This window comes from Salmo trutta, chromosome 4, assembly GCF_901001165.1.
Source record: "Salmo trutta chromosome 4, fSalTru1.1, whole genome shotgun sequence".
In the NCBI taxonomy this organism is placed as follows: domain Eukaryota; kingdom Metazoa; phylum Chordata; class Actinopteri; order Salmoniformes; family Salmonidae; genus Salmo; species Salmo trutta.
The window spans coordinates 4943229-4966524 of NC_042960.1; the positions used below are offsets into that span (position 1 = coordinate 4943229).

At 45.3% G+C, this 23296-nt stretch overlaps 1 protein-coding gene across 1 annotated transcript in view; it reads left to right on the plus strand.

The window, feature by feature from the left end:
• LOC115191710 (methylcytosine dioxygenase TET2) overlaps positions 1 to 23296 on the plus strand; it is a 59907-nt gene that overhangs the window by 26486 nt on the left and 10125 nt on the right. Inside the window, exons 2-5 of the mRNA XM_029749560.1 lie at positions 15552 to 18704; positions 18802 to 18892; positions 21691 to 21784; positions 22389 to 22597. Of these exons, the coding sequence (XP_029605420.1) occupies positions 15596 to 18704; positions 18802 to 18892; positions 21691 to 21784; positions 22389 to 22597 (3503 nt within the window). The 5' untranslated portion in view covers positions 15552 to 15595. The remainder of the gene's footprint in view (positions 1 to 15551; positions 18705 to 18801; positions 18893 to 21690; positions 21785 to 22388; positions 22598 to 23296) is intronic.

Consider the following 23296-nt stretch of genomic DNA (forward strand, 5'->3'; position numbering starts at 1 on the left):
GTTGAATCTGTTCTTTAAATTCACTACTCAATTGAGGAACCTTACAGAGAATTGTATGTGTGGGGTACAGAGATGGGGTAGTCATTCAAAAATCATGTTAACCACTGTTATTGAAAATGGAATGAGTCCATGCAACTTATTATGCGATTTGTTAAGCACATTTTTACTCCTGAACATATTTAGGCTTGCCATAACAAAGGAGTTGAATAGTTATTGACTCAAAACATTTCAGTTAATTTTTTAAAATACATTTCTCAAATTCCCTACAAACACTTTGACCTTATGGGGTATTGTGTGTAGATAAATGACACAAAGTCTCAATTCAATTACATTTTTATTCAGGCTGTAACAACACATTTTTGTGAATACTTTCTGAAGGCACTTTATTTAGGCTTGCCATAACAAAGGGGTTGAATACTTGACTCAAGACTCATCTTTTCATTTTTTGTTAATTTGTAAAAATGTCAAAAAGCATCATTCCACTGACATTTTGGGGTAATGTGTGTAGGCCAGTGACAAAAATAAATAAATCGCAATTGAATCCATTTTAAAATCAGGATGTAACAACAAAACGTGGAAAAAGTCAAGATGTGTGAATACTTTCAAGGCACTGTATACCGTTAGTTGACATAGTATATTCATTTTTTTCTCAATATATAACGTCTTCTATTACGTCCTTTATTACATAGTATTTGTGTTCACTTGTATTTTGTATTCGTGGCTTTTTCTCTAGTATTGCACTTAAAATGTGTTCATTCGTTCAATATTGTTGCCACAGGAGTCAATATAATGTGTGTATTCCAGGAGGCCGTAAAAGAGTCCCAGTAAAAAATAAAATAGTTCATATTTCATGACAAAGAATCTAGTACTTCAGAGCCTGGTATTATTTTGCAACTTAGATGTCAGAATAAAACTTGCAAAGAAGTAGCACATTTTTCCATTAATCGTCCAGGTCCTGTATTTTATAAAGTGTCTCAGAGTGCTGATCCAAATCTGATCCAAATCAAAATCAACTCAATGTTTATTCGTAAGGATACAATGAAATGCTTACTTGTCATTTTTTATTTGTTTAAAGGCATAGTTGGGCTTTGCCGTACAATGAACCATGAGTTCTCTTATTACCAACACCATATTACAGTGTTTAGGTTCAGGGATCCAGAGCGGATTACCATTGAGGCACTACTCCATGGACCGAATCAAATCAGTACACTTGACATTACGCTGCTGTAACAGTTGTAGTATTCGTAACACTAACAAATAACTATGCTGTTTCTGCAGTGTTACTACTTAGCTATAAGAGCTTATTGTAAAGTGTTACTTTGCATTACAGCAACTTATTGTAAAGTGTTACTTTACATTACATCAATTTATTGTAAGTTGTTACTTTACATTACAGCAACTTAATGTAAAGTAATCAACATACGAGGACTCCTGATTACTCACTTGGTTGTTTGCATGAGGAAGAGCTAGTTGGACTCTGGAGTAATGTAGCGAGAAAGGGGGGGGGTCGTGTGGGGAGCTCCGCATAGCAAGCGAGTCTTCCAGTCTATATTTATGTGAGGGATTTAAACCGCTGTAGCATGCCAGTCATCTGACCCAATTACAGCTCGGACGGGAAGCCAATGATTTGGTGTCACTCACGTCGTACAGCTAGTGTGCAGCTTGAAACCAGTCCAGCGCTGCCTGGCTAGACCAGAGGGAAGACAGATACAGTAGAGCCAGGCTGTTATTCACAGTGGTGTACTGGTGAAGTAACAGAACATCTCTTTGTGAAAAGATGAAATGCTTGCATTAGACAAAGAGTACATTTCAACATTAGACTGTCAGATCTACAGTAAATTGTGAAAAGTGTGTGTGCATGCATTTGTGTGTGTGTGTGTGTGTGTGTGTGTGTGTGTGTGTGTGTGTGTGTTGCTTGGGTTCAGTATGAGGTGAGAGGTCAGTCCCACTCTAAATATTGAGACAACTTCTAATTGGACCCCATTGGGGTAATGGTGCATAGAGACCATGTTGTTCATGTAAATATGTGAACTAGCTAAAGTATTTGATAAACATACAGTCCAGTGAAGTTTGAACCAGACAGGGCTGTAGTACTAATGAGTTAACAAAGGTCCTATAGTGACTGAGTTGTTGGCAGGCTGTTTCAAAAGTGCCCTGGGCTGGTCAGTGGTCTACCTTGTGACTCCCCCCCCCCCCCCCCCCCCCCCAAATAATGATTAAGCATTAGGGTGAAGAACGAAAGAAAGAGGGAACGAGACAGAGAGAAAGAAAGAGAGAGAGAAACCATGCATGCAGAGACTTGAACGCTTGAAACATCTGGGTTACAAAATCAACATCTATGGTCCAAAATGGCATGTGTTAATTCTTTAGTCTTTTTAAATGTCCCCCTCAACCTATACTGTACAACAAATGTATCTTAAACCTCAATCACTACATTGACTGAAGGAAAACAGAAAATCAAAAACTGGGCAGACAGACAAACACGCCACATTTGTTCACCCCAATGTGTTTTTAATCACATGGCCTTTCATAACATTTCACTATGTAGGTGTTTGGCACATTTAAACGAGGAAATCAAGTGGAAATAGTAAAAACACAAGACAATAAAACACTAAGAAAAGTTTCTTTGGAAGTGCTGGATTTGTAATCCAGTTTAACAAGGTTGGCAGTGACTCAAACGTTTCCCCAAGATGTACAGCCTCTATGGAAGCGTGCTCCCCATTCGTATCGCCAGACAGGAACATAGTTAAGCAGCTATTGGCGAAGAGGGGAAACATACACTTGAGATAATGGCGTATTTTTGGGACCATTCTGGGAGAAAGAAAAAGGTGCTTGAGAGATTTACGAGTCCTTCTTGAATATCTCCAGCTCTGGGTCTGTACTCACAATGCCTTTCAGAGAAGGAGTGCTAATCTAGGATCAGTCCATATAATAATATAAATGATGATCTAAAAGGCTAAACTGTTCCTGGATCAGCACTTTGAGACACTATATACACAGACACCGAGCATGTCCTTATACCCCACCAGTGTATAACACACCGGCCCATTCTTTCCTCAAGGCCCCCATTATTAGCGAAAAATAATGATATTTCCATGCTAAAACCCGACTTTAGACAGGCCCACTGGGCTAAAGATGGACCAGCCCCTCTGGCATTTGCCAGAATTGCCCTACATGTTGAGTCTGTATGTTGAGTCCGTCTCTGACCCCCGCTATTGCCCAAGTCTGAACCTGAGACCAACTGAGACATGGTCCTTCTAGCGGCTGTCATTATCCGTGAATGTCACGTACGGCTGCCAAGTCAGCTGCCAATAGACCCTGTCTGCTAACGCACCTCTCCTACTGCTGCTGCTCCCTCTCTCTCTGAAACAACAAAAACACAGTGTGAGTCCACTGCAATGCACTTTGCTGCACTTAACTCTAGTTGAAAGAGACATGGATTATTTCTTGGAGGGAAATGTTGAGATTATGACATAACGAAAGAGCATTAGGTTCCAGATAAATGTCTGCCAAGCGTATTTTGGAGAGTTTTTGTGTCAGTTCATTCCAAAATGAATCCCTCTGTTCATTGAATAGGCTGCTAAGGGAAACCGACACTTCTGTTAAAGGGGGAAACTGCAGTTGCTACATTTGTGGATATATAAATTCATTATATATACCCATCGATTCTTATAGAATTTAACTTAGAAATGCCTTAAACTTAGTTCAACTGTTTACCCGATCAGAACCCAAAATATAAGCTTTTTTAATCCAATGTTTGTAAACTAAATAAACGTAAACAAACACTATATAGCCCTATAATATGGTTAAAACTATCATTTTGGACGGTCAGTCCTTGCATACATAGCTCTGTCTACAAATTTGAGTGTGGTTACATTTCTCCAGTCCCATCCTTCAGCTTTTTACCGAAACAGGAGCGGGGAGGACACTTTTTGTAATTGTTTCAACTGCTGAATGTCGCTTTAAGTCATATGTTGACCATGACAAAACAAACTGTCAGTAGGCCTGTTACAGTAGCCCCCCCCCCTCCCCCCCAGAGCCATTCATTCATTTAAAGAGATTGAAATGGGACCTTGAAAACAATGTCAGTATTTTCTATTAAACCCACGCTTTGGACTCCACGTGTCAATGTATGGCTCGTACATGAATAGTACAACATCTGTAATCTTCTCCTGTCGGATAAAGTCACATAATCCTTACATTTAGTGCTTAAAATGTCTTGTTCGTGACAGTTGCACGCTCGCCCCTTTGCCAGTGTCCTTATTAAGTGACACCGGTGCGCACACTGTCTACATTGTCTAGCAGCAATAACCGACTGTTGCCAGTATCTAACTCCTTACCCTCAGGCTTAAAGGGATACTGCAAGATTCTGGCAATTCTGACAAGATTCTGGTTGTTTTCCGAGCCAATGCTAACTAGAATTAGCGTAAGAACTCGAAATCTACAGGTACGCTAGAAAGCCCAGCACGCAAGCAACAATATTAAAACAAAGGGCACACGCACCATTGGAGGGACAAAGGGACCGAGCTCAATTTGAATTCCGTTTTAAAGGTAGACTCAGCGGAATGATGTTGCCACGAGCGGCACCGCAGATATTGAGATGAGCGAGATGCAATGGTTCGCTCTCACACAGTCACACACAGTATCTGTGGTGCACGGTGCACTGGTTCGCTTCAGGCTGTTACTGTGTGGTTGCCACGGGACCAAAACAGTGGAGAAGTTGAGCCTCGCCCTTTAACGCTCTTAGATTTTGCTGAAATCGACCCACTAACTCTGTTTGCTTTCTGCATCAACATCATATTGCTGAGTCTACCTTTAAAGCAAGGGAGTCATTTAATAAATAAAAAGCCTAGCTTTTCCCTGGTGGGCATTAGGAACTGGAGAGGGAAACTTAAAATAGATCAAACGCATCAGTAATGGGAAGTTCTATCAGGCATCTTCAGTGAAGCCCTGTAACACAATGGATCCCAATAGAAACGTATGTTTGTTGTGGACACTGGTTTCTCATATTATGCAGAAGACTCCTGAGTTAAAATAGGAAGACTGTGAATCATTCCTTTTAATTAGCAGTACACAGAATGCAGTCAATCTGTCCCTATTGTTTTGGAGCCAGGCACAGTCAACATTGGACATTTTTCTCAGTGTGTGTGTGCATGTGCGCTTGTACAGCACTCAGCTGGGATCTCTGGCTTTGTTATCTGTGTTCTCAGAGAGAGTTTTTTTGTGTTGTCAGTGTGGGAGTATCCAACTGTGACAAGCAGCTCAGCTCTGCTCGGCAAACACTAAACTTTGGAGCGGAGTCCCCGAGGATCCGGAGCGGAGCCGCACACTGACTTGGCCCAGTGGGAGGCTGGGCGCCATGGGCTGGGAGCAGATCGCTGATAGTGCTTTACCTCTGACTTAGTTACTGATTTACACACAAACTCCATAGAGGGAGTGGGAGAGGGAGACTAAACAAAACAAAGTCACATGGGACAGTAGTTTATATTGGGGCCATACCTTTTTTTTGTCAAGTGGACCATATTTTTTGTCTAAGTCTTGCCTTTTGGGTTCGTGAAAAGACAATATCTATTAGGCATTCATTAATTCTCAGTCTGTGTATGTTGAAGTATTTTGGAGCCCATATGTGAAGTTATCTAACAAAGAGGGTTCCCCCATGTTGGACAAAGGGACGTTGTCACTTCTGATTATGATGGCGGAGGGTGAGAGGGGACGCCCGTAGCACGGTACAGCTGTCTGAAAGGGATTAGCTCAGCAATACACACGCGCACACACACACACACACACACACACACACACACACACACACACACACACATCAGCAGCTTGCTGGAAGACTCGTCATCTTTAAGGGTCCTAATAGATCCTCAGTCTGAGTGGAACTACATTAGTTAGTTCAGCTTTATTAATGGCTGATCTTCACCATGTGTTTCCAGCATCATAACTAAGGACATGCACTCTAGAATAGATGGTCAATACCAGGGATCATCAACTACATACAGCCGTGGGACGATTTATCTTGAGCGGAGGGTCAGGGAGCCAGAACATAATTGCAAATAATTCGTAGACTGCTAATTGACCGCAAGAAACCCAAACAGATATAATATTTGACTAAAACATAATAATTTCAAACCTTGCTTACATTTGTATACGACCACGTGTCTCTCTATTATGTGTGAGAATCCTTGTGAACAGATTTCCAAAATTAAAATCACGTGGAGACGATTTGCTGGTGTTTTACAGTCTTTTATGTCCAACAAAAATAATTAAATAAATTTGCTCAGAAAAATTGTGGGACCAAATAAAATCACCTGCAGGCCAGATTCGGCCCACAGACCGCCAGTTGAGGAACCCTGGTATATTGTTTCATTCAGGATATAGATGCGTGTCATATTCTGCTTATATTCCTGTTTTGTCAAGCTTTGTCACGATTGTGTGTAGGAACGGACCAAGGCGCAGCGTGAATATCGTTCCACATATTTTACATATAAAACAACAAACCGTGACGACAGAGGTGCAACATGTACTAACTCAAAATAATCTCCCACAAACAAAGGTGGGAAAAACAACTACTTAAATATGATCCCCAATTAGAGACAACGATGACCAGCTGCCTCTAATTGGGGATCATCCAAAAAAAAACACATCGAAAAACAGAAACTATAACCAAACAACATAGAAAAATAAAACTAGAATAAACCCCCCCAGTCACGCCCAGGACATGACAGTACCCCCGCCAAAGGTGCGGACTCCGGCCGCAAAAGCTGAAACCAAAAGGGAGAGTTAGGGGGGTGTCTAGTGTTGGTGGCGGTTCTGGTGCAGGACGAAGAACCTTCTCATCCCGCGGATCCTCCCACATCGGAGGCGGTTCTGGTGCGGGACGAAGAACCCTCTCATCCTGCGGATCCACCAGCATAGGAGGTGGCTCTGGTACAGGACGAAGAACCCTCTCATCCTGCAAACCCGCCAGCACTTGTGGAGGCTCTGAACAGCAGATCATCACTGGAGACTCCGGACCGCGGACCGTCTCAGGAGGCTCCGGGTCGTGGGCCGTCTCAGGAGGCTCCGGGCCGCGGGCCGTCTCAGGAGGCTCCGGGCCGTCGTTGGAGGTTCCGGACTGTGAAACGTCGCCGGAAGCTCTGGACTGGGAACTGTCGCCGGAAGCTCTGGACTGGGAACTGTCGCCGGAAGCTCTGGACTGGGAACTGTCGCCGGAAGCTCTGGACTGGGAACTGTCGCCAGAAGCTCTGGAACGGGAAGGTGCACTGGAGGCCTGATGCGTGGGGCTGGTACAGGTGGCGCCAGACTGGTAAAACACACCTCAGGGCGAGTGCGGAGAGTAGACACAGGATGCACCAGACTGGGCAGGCGCACTGGAGGCCTAATGCGTGGAGCCGGGACAGGTGTCACCAAACTGGTGACACGCACTTCAGGGCGAGTGCGAGGAGAAGGCACAGGATGTACCTGACTGAGGACACACACTCCAGGGAGAGTGCGAGGAGGAGGCATAGGACTGGGCTGTGGAGGCGCACTGAAGACCTGGTGCGTAGAACCGGTGCAGGATATATTGGACCGTGGAGGCGGACTGGAGGTCTGGAGCGTAGATCTGGCACAACCCATCCTGGCTGAACGCTCGCTTTAGCCCGGCAAATGCGAGGCGCTGGCACAGGACGAACTGGGCTGTGAATGCGCACTGGCGACACAGTGCGTAGAGCTGGCGCATGATATCCTGGACCAAGGAGGCGTACTGGAGACCAGGAGCGCTGAGCCGGCACAACCCGTCCTGGCTGAATTCTCACTTTAGCCCGGCAAATGCAGGGTGCAGGCACAGTGCGCACCGGGCTATGAATGCACACTGGAGATACAGTGCGCATCACCTCATAACACGGTGCCTGACTGGTTACACGCTCCTCAGGGTAAGCACGCCCGCTCTGCAGCGCTCTCAACGCCAACACCTCTCTCCGGAATCTTTCGTCGAGTTCCTCACTTGACTCCCTGACTGGCTCTGGTTCACCCCTCGGCTCTGCCGACCACTCCATGTGCCCCCCAAAAAACATTTTTGGAGCTGCCTCTCGGGCTTCCATTGTTGCCGTGCTAATTCCTCGTAGCGTCGCCGTTCTGCTCTCGCTGCCTCTATCTCCTCCTTTGGACGGCGATACTCCCCTTCCTGCCTCCAGGGTCCTTTCCCGTCCAAGATTTCCTCCCAGGTCCATTCCTCTTTACCACGCTGCTTGGTCCTCTGGTGGTGTGAGATTCTGTCACGGTTGTGTGTAGGAACGGACCAAGGCGCAGCGTGAATATCGTTCCACATATTTTATTATAATGTGAAACTATGCAAGACATACAATAAACAATAAACAACAAACCCTGACGACAGAGGTGCAACATGCACTAACTCAAAATAATCTTCCACAAACAAAGGTGGGAAAAACAACTACTTAAATATGATCCCCAATTAGAGACAATGATGACCAGCTGCCTCTAATTGGGGATCATCCAAAAAAAACAACATAGAAAAACAGAAACTAGAACGAAACAACATTGAAAAATAAAACTAGAATAAACCCCCCCAGTCACGCCCTGACCTACTCTACCATAGAAAATAAGAGCTCTCTATGGTCAGGATGTGACAAGCTTACTTGTCCAAGGCATACTTACTCAAGTCTTGACAGCTATTGATTGTTTATTGATAGTTTACTAGAAACGGTTTTGGAAATTAAGTAATTGTAACTCGCAAAAGGGACTGTTTCACGAATAGCTATAATGTATAGAACGTTCCACCCCTCTCCGTTATCATTTTATTTTCATTGTCGACCTGATCCTGAGACATACTCAGTCTTAGAGTAGACAATAGACATCTTACTCACAACAACAACTTTATACTCAAACTCAGAGCTCAGCTCGGGGCATTTTCATGTCACGTGAGACAAATTCAACATCAGAACTTGGGGGCATGTTCACGTCACGAGAGACACCACCAGAGTGGATTGGATGTTAACCTGAGAATTCCCATTGCCCTACCTCTCACTCCTCCTCCAGTTGGTCTGTCACCTCTGTTGTGACAGGGAGAGTGACAGGGAGAGTGACAGGGAGAGCAGCACCCTATTTCGTCCTGGCAGGCTGGCTCGTTAGTGTGTGATTTATCACTCTAACACTGGGGGTCTGGTGCTGAGGTGGTAATGTCCTGGAGGGATGACACACAGTCTCGGGGGGGACATTGTTAATGCACCGCCAGCCTGCCCTGAGTTTGACCAGTTTCCTCTGAGTTTATTGTTGTTTCCCAACAGACAATACAACTGCATAGCTGGAGGGGGCAAACATGAGCCATAATAGCTTGATCTGATTGCCTCAAGTTAGTGGACGAGTAACACCTATCCTGTGTATGCACCTATCCTGCACCTATCCTGTGTATGTGATAATAAAACTTTTTTTTTCTCACTAAAGGGTAAAAAATTGGAAGTGCTGGAAGCACACTACAGTGTGAACCTTATGACCCTCGACATAGAAGTCGAAATAACTTTCCATCTAAACTTTGGGTATGATGAATTACATTTTTTCCTGTCAGTCTGCCCCAGCAGGTGCCCCATTTAAATTCTTCCCTCTCAGAAACTCATACAAACTGAACTGTACCCCATGCACTCCCTGCCCTGCCAGACACATGGAATACAGCACATGTGGAGCTGAATCGGTTACATGTGAGCTTTTTCTACATACACTCCTATCCCTTTCTCCTCTCGACCTCAACCTAGTCTGTACTGAGCTGTAGCCAGCACACCGTATCTACTATGAGTCAACCCTTTATTCTGGGCAGATAAATAGCTCTCCATACATCAATATGTGCATTAGTAGATTTGTGGTACACAGACATACAGTATGCACACACAACTTTTTCTCACTGTTGTTTTTAGTCTTCTCTTGCCCTAATGAAGTTCAGGCTTGGAAGGTGAGAGAGAGAGAGAGTGAGAGTGCGAGAGAGTGTGTGTCTAAGTGTGCAGTTTGAAGGTGACAGCTTCTCTTGCATGATCATAAGCAACTGTAATGGCCTCCAGATCATCAACCCCACTGACTTGGTGTGCACGTGCACAAACACACACAGACACACTGTGCCAAATGAAACATACCACGCGACCACTGCTATTTATTATTATATCTCCCTCTTTTTTTCTACACCAGTCCTCGGCTCCATATAGAGCTGAACGCGCTTTAAGGGAGGGAGAGAGTGGGATTCTAAAGCTGGATCCAATTATGTTTCTCAAAGGTTGGGGACCATGTTTTTCTTATCGGACCATGGCGGTTTGGCGGTTTCGTTCTAGAGGCCCCCGCACTGAGCTCCATGCATGAAAGGACATGATTTAGTGGCCCTCAAACACACATTTTTGCTGACATGAGTTTTGAGAGCTTTAAAAAGTCACGTCATACCGGTAGCATTTGCCAGCCAAGAGTACTTAGCACCTCTGAATATAATGCCAGCCGTAATTTGCAAACTGATTCTACATGTAGAACAGGACAGAAATGTCAGCAGTCAGACGTACACCAGCGGGTGGTCCCTGAAACACACCGCGCCGAACAAACTGCAGACAAACAGCAGATTATCATTCCGTGCGGTGTGTGTGGTCCCTAAGAGAACAGAGATCTGAGGAAGTTGTCATTTCAATGCCCTGTCTCAATGTTAGACTATGGAGGCACGGCCCGGGCCTCCAATCATCAATGATGAAGAGAAAGGAGATGAGAAAAGGAAGCCATCTTAGACTATTGAGATACAGCCCTGTGCCACCACACCATGCACGACCACCCCTCGTCTTCCACGGCCCATAAATCTCAGCGGCGGGATGACAACGCTCTAGTCAAAAGCAGCAGACCTGCCCTGACAACAGTCTTGGTTGCCCTAACCCTTTTCCTAACCTTAATTGCCCTAACCTGCCACGTTAATTCTCCTAACTTGCTATGAAAAGTCACTTCTGCTAGTCAAAAGCAGCAGACCTGTCCTGAGAACAGTCTTGGTTTCCACTAATGCGATACAGCATAAATCTCAATGGCGGGATGACAACGCTCTCCGGGCTTAATGGCGCTGTCGACAAACATTAGAAGCCCACCACTTCAAACTAACCACCGAAACTCTCTTTCTTTCAGTGATATGTTAGCGAAAAGTCCCTTCCTTTTTGAGCCGTGGCCGGCTCCTCCTTGAGACATCTGCAGAGGAGTTGCTCATAATTATGATGGATTAGACTGTGGCTGGATTCTGGCCCTGGCGCGTTGTAATTATTTCACAGATGCTGCGGATGTTACATGCATTAATAATGGCGTGTGGCAGACAGAAATCAATGCCATCGCTGGAATCTATATTTGCTTCCCTGGGGGAGGGGGGGGAGGAGGGGGAGGAGACGAGTGAAGGTTCACAGTATTGCTCTTTCACTCTCTCTTCTTGGAGAGAGATGCCTCCCTGCATCACAATGCAATACAACCCTCAACAGCCTTTAACTGGCTTCTCACCTAGCTACGATAGGCCCGTTGGTGTGCAGTAGCTCTGAAACCCTTCTCTGAAATATTTTCACACAAGGACATACTGTAATTATGCTACATCAGCATAATTTGCCTGCTGAAAATTTGACAAAGACTTGGCTGTGTTGATGTTTACTAAGATGGTGATATTGCGGTGCAATGGGCAGGACAAGTCAGCATTGTTGTCAAGTCACAACAGACCAGAATGACTCAAAGGGGGCGAGATGTGGCGTGTGAGCACTGCAGGGGCCGACTCATGTTACAATATGAGAATCAGGCATCTTATTTCCTGCCTATCCAGTGTTATCCGATCGTGACTCCACCGTGATGTCATTGCTTGACCTTGTGAACAATAGACAGCCCCGAGTGTGAACTAAGTTGACTGTCTGTCACAACGGCCAAACCAAAGGTCATGGATTTGATAAGCGTACACTCAATCAAATCCATAATGTAATTCAATATCTGCGACTGCCCAATCGTCCCTCTAGGTGTCCTCTAGGAGTTGTGCATTAACTCTATACCTCTAATCCCATATGATAAAGTTCCTAACTACAGTATAGGACAGAGTAGACTGTCTGTCTTGGCTACCAGGGACTCACACCTCTGTGGAACCAGGGTTATATTATCCAGAGAATGGCCTTACTGACATGACAATATGGAGGGGATAAAGCCAAGTTTCCTATAAGATAGTTGGCCTCAACCACCCCTCGTACAGGTAACTGCCAAAATAAAGGAAACGCCAACATACTGTCTTAATGGGGCTCATTTACTCAAGTGTTTCCTTCGTTTTGGCAGTTACCTGTAAATTACAATGGGGCAGAAGGTGAGGAATAGCAGTGCTAAACAGCCGACGCCTCGCAAGCTCTTTTCCCATCTACCATCTGTAATATTACCAGCCTCCTTTCCCCGCCTGTCTCAAACATCAACATTACAGAAGAAGAATATCGTTGTTACATGATGCAGCCTCAGTCATGTTTCAACAGTTTGAAAAATGTGGAACTCAGCATTGATGTAATAAATATATACTGAACTAAAACATAACACCAATGTGCAACAATTTCAAAGATTTTACTGAGTTATAGTTCATATGAGGAAACCAGTCAATTGAAATAAATTCATTAGGCCTTAATCTAGCGGAGGCAGGTAGCCTAGTGGTTAGAGCGTTAGACTAGTAGCAGAAACGTTGCTAGATTGAATCCCTGAGCGGACAAGTTAAAAATCGGTTGTTCTGCCCCTGAACAATGCAGTTAATCTGTTCCTAGGCCGTCGTTGTAAATAAGAATTTGTTCTTAACTGACTTGCCTAGTTAAATAAATAATATATTGATTTCACATGAGTGGTAATACAGATATGCATCTGTTGGTCACAGATACCTTAAACAAATGGGCCTCAGGATCTCATTATGGTATTTCCGTGAATTCAAATTGCTATCGATAAAACGCAATTTTGTATGTTGTCCATAGCTCATGCCTGTTCACAACATTGACATCAGCAAACTGCTTGCCCACACGACGCCATACACATGGTCTGAGGTTGTGAGACCGGTTGGACGTACTGCCAAATTCTCGAAAACAATGTTGGCGATGGCTTATGGTAGAGAAATCAACATTAAATTCTCTTGCAACAGCTCTGATGGACATTCCTGCAGTCAGCATGCCAATTGTTCATGTGGCATTGTGTTGTGGGACAAAACTGCACATTTTATCCCACTGGATATCATAAGGTGAATGCACCAATTTGTAAGTCGCTCTGGATAAGAGCGTCTGCTAAATTACGTAAGTGTAAATGTCATTTTAGAGGGGCTTTTTATTGTCCCCAGCACAAGGTGCACCTGTGTAATAATCATGATGTTTAATCAGCTTTGTGATATGCCACACCTGTTAGGTGGATGGATTATCTTGGCAAAGGAGAAATTCTCCTAACAGGGATGTAATCAAATTTGTGCACAACATTTTAGTGAAATAAGCTTTTTGTGTGTATAGAACATTTCTGGGATCTTTTATTTCAGCTCATGAAAGATGGACCAACACTTTACATGTTGCATTTATATTTTTATTCAGTGTATATACATATTTACTATACCTGTAACAAATATATTTAATATTCCTTTAAAGTGATGATACAGAGGTTTTGTATAATTTCAGCCAGTAGTTTTTAAATTAGCACTCATGAGCCAAAACGGGTGCCTGAAAATTGTGCACAACGTCATCCATTTTGTATGATATGTTATGAATTCCAATTCGTACAATACGTTACAAATGTGTAAATGCTTAAGATCCCATTCAATCTCTTTTAACAAATATACATTTTTTCTTCCATATTGAATGAAAAAAAGGTACCAGTCCCCAGCAAAAAAATGGAACAAAACCTATTCCCCATCCTCTCCTTCAAGAAAAGGGTAGTGTCATCTTATCCTCCAGCACGTATTACAAGGCATTCTATAGCATAAACTCCCAGCATGTAGCAGTTCATGGAATGAGGTCAGCGTCTAGCCATGTGATCAGACACATGCACCCCTTTGTTTGATACAAGCAGCATCTGCCTGAGAAGAAAGAGGCATGGTGGAGGAGTAGAGGAGCCGTTGGTATGTCTCCTCTCTCGCTCCCTCCGCTCTTCTGTAAACATGTTCGGCTGCTTCTAGCTGTGGAGTGAAGCCTCACTCGCCAAGCTGAGCCCCAAAGACAGCTGCTCAGGTTCGGAGCTGTGTGCTGTGTTTTGAATATGCTGCGCACGCAAAGAATGCTGCAAGCTGCCTCTGGCTTTTCTTTCTTTATCGAGACCCCTTCCTTCCTGGAGCTGTCTCTCTATATCGAGACAGTTTCTAATGTCTCGTTGCATCGGGGGTGGGGGGGGGGGGGGTTGAGGGTGTGGGGGTTGGGAGAGGGGGGTGAATGTGCATAATTTGATCATGTTTTGTCTACCCAATAATGTTTTGCCTGAGAGAGTCTGTCTCAGAGAAGCATTCATACTGCTCTGGCTGCCAATGGATTCGTGAGAATCTGAGTGGCACTGGGTTCATATGTGTCTAAAAAGAGCAGCACATTCAGAAGATATATTTCTCAACTTCACTGGCGTTTCTCCCATCAGGTACAGCATGATGGATGTAGACTGGGAATATTATGCATCTGGCCTCGTGGTTTTTTTACATTTAGCTCGGTTGACTAAAGGAAATGGAGCTGATTGTATTTCACCATCTCTGATTTCATAAAGGCGGAAACTCACAGGACAGTATTACAGAAAGTCTGACCTCCTTCTTCCATAAGTAAAAAATGTTCAACTGCGCTGGTTCCCACACTGTGTGTGTCACTCCATGTTGACCCGGCACGTTGTCCTGGGATAACCTTCCCCCAGCATTCTTATTTCTCTCCCTGCTTGCCACCCAGTTGAGGATAATCTAATTCTGTGACTCTTCCTTCATATCGCATAACTGAAATCCACTCAGAGCCAAGTGTAAACATATTACTCCTTTGACTCAACTCTGTAACCCAGGCTGGCGATGATTTCAGACTCAATTACTGTTTCCCGCCACTTTATTTAACTAGGCAAGTTAGTTTAGAACAAATTCTTATTTACAATGACAGCCTAGGAACAGTGGGTTAACTGCCTTGTTCAGGGGCAGAACAACAGATTTTTACCTTGTCAGCTCAGGGATTCGATCCAGCAACCTTTTGGTTACTGGCCCAACGCTCTAACCACTAGGCTATCTTCCGCCCCCGTGCAAAGGATCGCCGCCCACATGTGTTTTGTCCTCAGTGTTTATAAATAAATCCAATTCCATTCAATTTAGGAGAGAATGTGTGTTTTTTCCCTTTCGTTTCAAACAAATATGATGTTATGGGAAAGTGGAAACTAGTGATGACATTTGACGAATCATAGGATGGTTGTATAAAAATTGTCTATCATCATATAATACCAATTTCCACCTTAATTCAAGATCAGTGCTATGTGCACCATTCACATTATTGTTTAAATGTGTAATCATACCTTATCGCTGTCTGTTGTTTCTGTATTTCATGGTTAGTAATACCTCTCTCTCTCCGTCTCTCCTGCAGGACGCACAGAGGGCAGCCCTGTGGATGGACTCAGAGCAGGCCAGATGGAAACAGAAAAGGCCAGCCAGGAGACGGAAGAAAGTCTGATACTAGCACAACTCTGCGCCGCCACTCAACCAGACAACCTGATCACCGCCAAGCTCCAAAATGGCACCCAGTCGCCGGAAGGAGCCCATCAGCAGATCAACGGGGACGGAAACTGGAACCTTTACAACAAGGCCGTGGCAGGGGTTGTCAACCCAATGAAGAGACACAGGGAGAACTGTAGCAGTCCTGCCAGAGTGCAGGGACTGTTCAACCAAGGCTCTTATAACATGATCAATGGCGGGGATCTGAAGCATGTGCTCTGTGACCAGTCCTTACTGGGCCTTCACCAGGCCAAGAAACTCAGATCGGATTTGGAGATTAATGGAGGGGATGGAGAGGAGATGTGGGACAAAAAGGATGGTGGGGACATCATGGACGATTTCCCAGAGTTGACAAAGCCTGGGGAGTTTGACTGCGATGGGACAAGACTGGATAAGAGAAACTGTAATACTTTCTCAAATGGAGGGGATATTTTCTCACTATCGAGGAACAAGCAAATAGCTAACGGTGCTACAGTGAGCCCCAATTCCATTAAAGGCACACCTGGTAACCTTCTAGAGAAAACTCTGTCTCAGTATTACCCAGAACAAGTGTCCATCGCAGCACAGACGGGCGCGCAGGAGTTTCAACCGGAGGTGGGGTTGGTCGACGACATTAGCTCACTCACCAACGAACTCCCTGAACTGCCCGAACAAGCCACGACGCAGTCACCTACCTCTCTTACCTCAGGGTTCCCTCCCATTTCAGCCCAGATGCCTGCCTCTGAGAAACAGCAGCAAACTGGGGTAGCAGCCCCTAAAGGGCAAGGCAGCAATGGATATAACAACTCAGCTGCCCCGTATATGGTGAATGGGTATTCTAACAGTTACAGAGGAGAGCACCAGCAACAGCAGCCCGCTGACGGCTCGCAACATCAGAACAACACAGAGGGCATTTACAGGAAACCTAACCAGGAGTTTAACCATCAGAACTCTTTCCTGACCCCTCTAGAGCAGAGCACTCCGCTGCAGACAGAAGAGGACATTGTGTTCAGCCCCGGCCCTTTCGCCAGCCCAGGCATGGGGCAGAGTGAGGGGAGGCGCCGGCAGCAACAGTATGGGATGCAGCAGCAGCAACAGCAGACCGGGAACCCCTGTGGAGCTGACTCTACGGGCCCCCAGGGCTCCATGGGCCCAGCTTCCCTGCCCGGTGGTAGCGAGCCCGGACCCCAACACTCCCATCAAAACGGGATGATGAAAGACACGACCCAGCAGCAGCAGAGAGGAGGAGCGGATCCCGGTTGCCCTAATTCCCAGATGGGCTGGATAGATCTAAACTCCCGGGGCCAGAGGTTGGAGCCCGACTCAGCACGGAGGTTCCAGACGGGGGGACAAAGCTTCGACGTAGGACCCACCGGAGGGGCCTACCAGCAACAGCAGCCGCGGCCGGCCCAGTCACCTCACCAAGCGCCTCCTGCCCAACACAACACTGCCCCAGAGTGGCAGCAGCAGGCCGACTCTAAAGGCCCTTCTCACATGCACCAACAACAGTGTAATCTTCCTCCTCAACCGCAGCCACATACACAACACATGCACCAGCAGCAGTGTAATCTTCCTCCTCCTCAACAGCAGCAGCAAGGGGAGAATTGTTTTCGAGCCCCCATGCAGCCAGAGCACTTATGCGAAGGCGACCCAGATCTAGAGGAAATACTATCACCTAGCTTTTTGCAGCCGCCACAACATCCACAACATCAACAGCAGCGCCCGCTGTCCCATCCGTCTCAGTACGACGGACAGCAGTCGGTCAACGCACCCCAGTTGCAGGACCCCAATCAGGGCACGATGGACGGTCAACAGCTGCTGAACAAACTCAAGCTGGAGGACTACATCAGGCTAGAGAAGAAGCTGAAATCCCCTGCTGGAGGCTACAGAGGTCAGGGTGGTCAACCCCAGCCTGGGCACCAGCAGCAGATACAGTCTATGATGAGAAACAACCCTGGGTACAATCCTGTAGACCCCTCTCAGCCCAACGACGCACAGCAGTCCCAGCAGGCGTCATGGAGACACAGCAGCAGTAATACCATGGAGATGGAGATGGAGCTGGAGATGAAGCAGCAACAACAACAGCAGCACCAACAACAACAGCAGAGGCAGTACACTCCAAGCCCCGGACCCAAGCAATACTCCCACCAGCAGCAGCCACCGCCCCACCTCCGACAACCACACCCCAACCACATGGACTTCCCCCTTACCCAGACCTCCCCACAACCGCTACCTCACTTACCACACGGTGCTTTAAACCAGCAGGTGTCTGCACAGCAACAGCAGATGTATCCTAAAATGGAGCAGAATCAGCAGGAGTCTTGCGCCCAGTTCCAGAGGGGGGGGCCTCCACCCCTGGGACATGGGGGCCCCCAGGGGGACTTCCAGAGGCACGCGGCCCTGAGGATGCATCTTCTACAGAGGCAGTCTGAGCGTGGGTCTCTGGGTCACACTCATCCACAGACCCCTGTAGACTACAAGCGCAGCGTCCGGCCCATCAAGATGGTGAATGGGCCGCGGTTCGAACACCCTCACCACCAAGGGCCTGGACCGCCACCCTTGATGCAGCATCAACAGCAGGGCCGGGAGATGGGTATGGTAGCGGGGGGCATCCAGGTCAAGCAGGAGTACAATCCACAGCCCCAGACGTCATGCTGCGGCGAGCAGAGCCAGAGCAGCTCCCAGCGGAGCATCCTAGCCACCATGGAGCAGACTCTCAGACAGTATCAGCTTTCGCCAGTCTTCGACAGGAAGTCCCTCGTCATCAGGTCACCCAACAAGGTCAAGGTGGAGCAGTCTGGCGCTGTGACGGTGCTCTCGACCCACGCGGACCTGAACGGTGGGTTGGGTGGGATGGAGGACATGGGGATGGGGCGCCCTGGCTCCAATGGGCTGAAAAGACCCCACCTAGACTTCACCCCCAAGCAGGAACCCCTGCTCCAGAGTTTTATGAATTCCCCCATGAAACTCTTGGATACTCCCATTAAAAACCTATTGGATACTCCTATCAAGACCCAGTATGATATCCCTTCCTGCCACTGCATGGGTGAGTCACATTTCATGTCTGTCTTTACACGCAGATTATTTGTTGGTTGATGTCTAATTTGGGTATGGGGGTTGTCTCTTTCTTTGTTTTGATACAGAGTCAATCAGTGAGAAGGACGAAGGGCCGTATTACACTCACCTGGGCTCCGCTCCGAATATCAAGGCCATCCGTGAGATCATGGAGACAAGGTGGGTTGTTTTATCCCACGTCATCCCACATAATACAAAGGAACAGGTTTTTCTATGCACAATTACTGAATGTATAGCTTTTCAATGTTTCAAACAAACATTTAAACCGTTGCTTTCTCACACGCAAATAAACCATAGGAACAGGTATTTCTGTGCACAATTACTGAACTTTTCATGGTTTCAAACAAACATTTCAACTCAAGCTTTCTCACACCAGAGCCTTTTTGGGATCACTTTCTGGTCACATGACCTCCATACTCAGAGTGACAGGTTCCTGATTTTACCACTCACCAGAATTCAACATGGTGGCATATAAATCATGACATGGATATGACACGTAGACATTCCATTAGTATTTAACCTGGGAATACATGCATCAAGTCTGTATTTGTTCCATTCCTTTTACATTTGTGATCCTCTGTAGCTGTGTGACTGTGGTCCTCTGTAGCTCAGTTGGTAGAGCATGGTTCTTGCAACGCCAGGATAATGGGTTCGATTCCTGAGACCACCTGTACGTAATGTATGCATGTATGCTGCTTTGGATAACAGTGTCTGCTTAATGGCCTATATCCAGTGATGTATATAAGCCCTGGATTGCTGATGCTATTGAGAGGCTTTGATGCCATATTGGTACTCCCCAGTAGGAGCAGGCTGTGTTCAGAATGAATGGAATTCTACAGTGTTTTAAGGACAAAATTACATGTATTTTGTTGTTGTAGTGGGGACAGTAACATTAGTGATCTCTAAAAATTGTAATTTAAGGAAATGTTTTTTATTTTATTTGTATGTTTAGGCGACATCATATAATTTAAAAGTATGCATTAAGGTGTCTGTAATAGAATAAACGTGGCAAAAACAAAATGTAGACATTAATAAATGCATTTCTAAAGCTTCCAAAATATTATTTACAATGATGGGAAAGTGCCAAGATGGAGGAACTGTGGTTTCAACACAGAGTCCCCTGTCAGTCATCAAGTGTATGTATGTATATATATATATATATATATATATATATATATATATCATTGCATACAGTGGGGGGAAAAAGTATTTGATCCCCTGCTGATTTTGTACGTTTGTCCACTGATAAAGAAAGGATCAGTCTATAATTTTAATGGTAGGTTTATTTGAACAGTGAGAGACAGAATAACAACAAAAATATCCAGAAAAACGCATGTCAAAAACGTTATAAATTGATTCGCATTTTAATGAGGGAAATAAGTATTTGACCCCCTCTCAATCAGAAAGATTTCTGGCTTCCAGGTGTCTTTTATACAGGTAACGAGCTGAGATTAAGAGCACACTCTTAAAGGGAGTGCTCCTAACCGCAGCTTGTTACCTGTAAAAAAGACACCTGTCCACAGAAGCAATCAATCAGATTCCAAACTCTCCACCATGGCCAAGACCAAAGAGCTCTCCAAGGATGTCAGGGACAAGATTGTAGACCTACACAAGGCTGGAATGGGCTACAAGACCATCGCCAAGCAGCTTGGTGAGAAGGTGACAACATTTGGTGCGATAATTCGCAAATGGAAGAAACACAAAAGAACTGTCAATATCACTCGGCCTGGGGCTCCATGCAAGATCTCACCTCGTGGGATTGCAATGATCATGAGAACGGTGAGGAATCAGCCCAGAACTACACGGGAGGATCTTGTCAATGATCTCAAGGCAGCTGGGACCATAGTCACCAAGAAAACAATTGGTAACACATTACGCCGTGAAGGACTGAAATCCTGCAGCACCCGCAAGGTCCCCCTGCTCAAGAATACATATACATGTCTGAAGTTTGCCAATGAACATCTGAATGATTCAGAGGACAACTGGTGAAAGTGATGTGGTCAGATGAGACCATAATGGAGCTCTTTGGCATCAACTCAACTCGCCGTGTTTGGAGGAGGAGGAATGCTGCCTATAACCCCAAGAACACCATTTCCACCGTCAAACATTGATGGGGAAACATTATGCTTTGGGGGTGTTTTTCTGCTAATGGGACAGGACAACTTCACCGCATCATTTGACGGGGCCATGTACCATCAAATCTTGGGTGAGAACCTCCTTCCCTCAGCCAGGGCATTGAAAATGGGTCGTGGATGGGTATTCCAGCATGACAATGACCCAAAACACACGGCCAAGGCAACAAAGGAGTGGCTCAAGAAGAAGCACATTAAGGTCCTGGAGTGGCCTAGCCAGTCTCCAGACCTTAATCCCATAGAAAATCTGTGGAGGGAGCTGAAGGTTCGAGTTGTCAAACGTCAGCCTCGAAACCTTAATGACTTGGAGAAGATCTGCAAAGAGGAGTGGGACAAAATCCCTCCTGAGATGTGTGCAAACCTGGTGGCCAACTACAAGAAACGTCTGACCTCTGTGATTGCCAACAAGGGTTTTGCCACCAAGTACTAAGTCATGTTTTGCAGAGGGGTCAAATACTTGTTTCCCTCATTAAAATGCTAATAATTTTATAACATTTTTGACATGTGTTTTTCTGGATTTTTTTGTTGTTATTTTGTTCAAATAAACCTACCATTAACATTATAGACTGATCATTTCTTTGTAAGTGGGCAAACGTACAAAATCAGCAGGGGATCAAATACTTTTTTCCCCCCACTGTATATCATATATATCACATTTAATGTGGAGACGTTACAATCAGAACGCTCTGTAACGTTGTACACTTCTGAACCCCATATTTACACCCACACTTAACAAACGTTATTCATATTCTAATTTTATTGCCGTACACTCTTCTGTTACTATATCACATGCATCTACTCTAACAATCATTCTTGCTTTTGAAGGTCTGGGCTAACTGGCAGTGCCATCAGGATTGAAAAAGTGGTGTACACAGGCAAAGAAGGGAAGAGTACACAGGGATGCCCCATTGCTAAATGGGTAAGTGTGAATGAAGTATGACAATATCTCAGAAATTCATTTTTTTATTATTATCACACACCGGATAGGTGCAGGAAATGTGTTGTTTTACAAGGTCAGCCATAGTAGTACAGCGCCTCTGGAGCAAATTAGGGTACTAAAATCTAAATATATGGAGGATTCACTCTGAATTGGGGCTGCTGTAATGTGTACCTTCCATACTTTGGTGATCACTGATCAGACAGTATTGGTTTAAGAATAGAGTTGAAGTCATGGGTGGTGGTGGCATCTTACTAAGATGTTCCTTTCCTTCATCAAGGGCACATCGACAGATTGTTCACGTTGTAGGCTAGGGTTTTCGAACCAGCGACCTTTCAGTTACTGGGCCAACGCTCTAAACGCTAGGCTACCTGCCACCCAATTGGGATAGCTGAAATTAGAATCGAGGATTGGTATTTAGAGCAAAATTGTCAATTGTGAAAAACGCACCATATTGTAATTTGAAGGGAAACTTTACTGTACTATCTCGCTGTGATCTCAGACCAGATGCCTCTGGGAAAAAGGCACTTCATCTCAATGAGATTTACAATCAAATAAAATAAATCAAAACATTGGTGGGTTCCAGGTGATCCGGCGCGGCAGCGTGGATGAGAAGCTCCTGGTGCTGGTGCGTGAGCGGGAGCGCCACAAGTGCGAGGCGGCGTGCATCGTGGTGATCATCCTGATCTGGGACGGCATCCCCACCACCATGGCAGATCAGCTCTACATGGAGCTCAGCGACACGCTGACGAGACATGGAGCCCTCACCCAGCGACGATGTGCCATCAACGAAGAGTAAGGGCCTTTGCCTCTAAAATCGTAATTTCTAATCAGGGGCGCATTTTCACTGGGGACGGGTGTCCCCCCCCACATTCTGAAATTGCATTTTTGTCCCCCCCCCAAGTTGTAGCATTGGAATGTGATCCTAAACGAGGCAATGGTGTGTTTTAGGACCATGCGGAGGCCTCCGAGTGGTCGGGTACGCTGTTTGGAGAGTTTATCCATCTGGCAAAAAATTAAAAATTTAAATGATGTACCGCCCACTTCTAAAACCAAAATTGCGCCCCTGCTTCTAATCATACCATACATTTGTTTAGACAGCTGAACCAAGCGCACACATTTTCTTCACCTTTTCTAATTTTAGTCATATTATTTATTTGACACGGACAACGTGCAATAATCCAAGACATTACTGAGGGGGACTGCAACCACATTGTGCTACTCATTGCTATGCAAATACAGTACACTGCAAAATAGTACACACAAAACAGGAAAGACCGCCTCAGGTGAATACGTTTTTAATTCAAATGTACAACCAGTTTAAAATTAAAGTAGGCCTATCTGTGACCAACAGATGCATATCTGTATTCCCAGTCATGTCAAATCCATAGTTTAATTTATTATTTCAATTAATTTATTTCAATTTACTGATTTCCTTATACGAACTGTAACTGTAAAATCTTAGATATTGTTGCATGTTGCGTTTATCTTTTT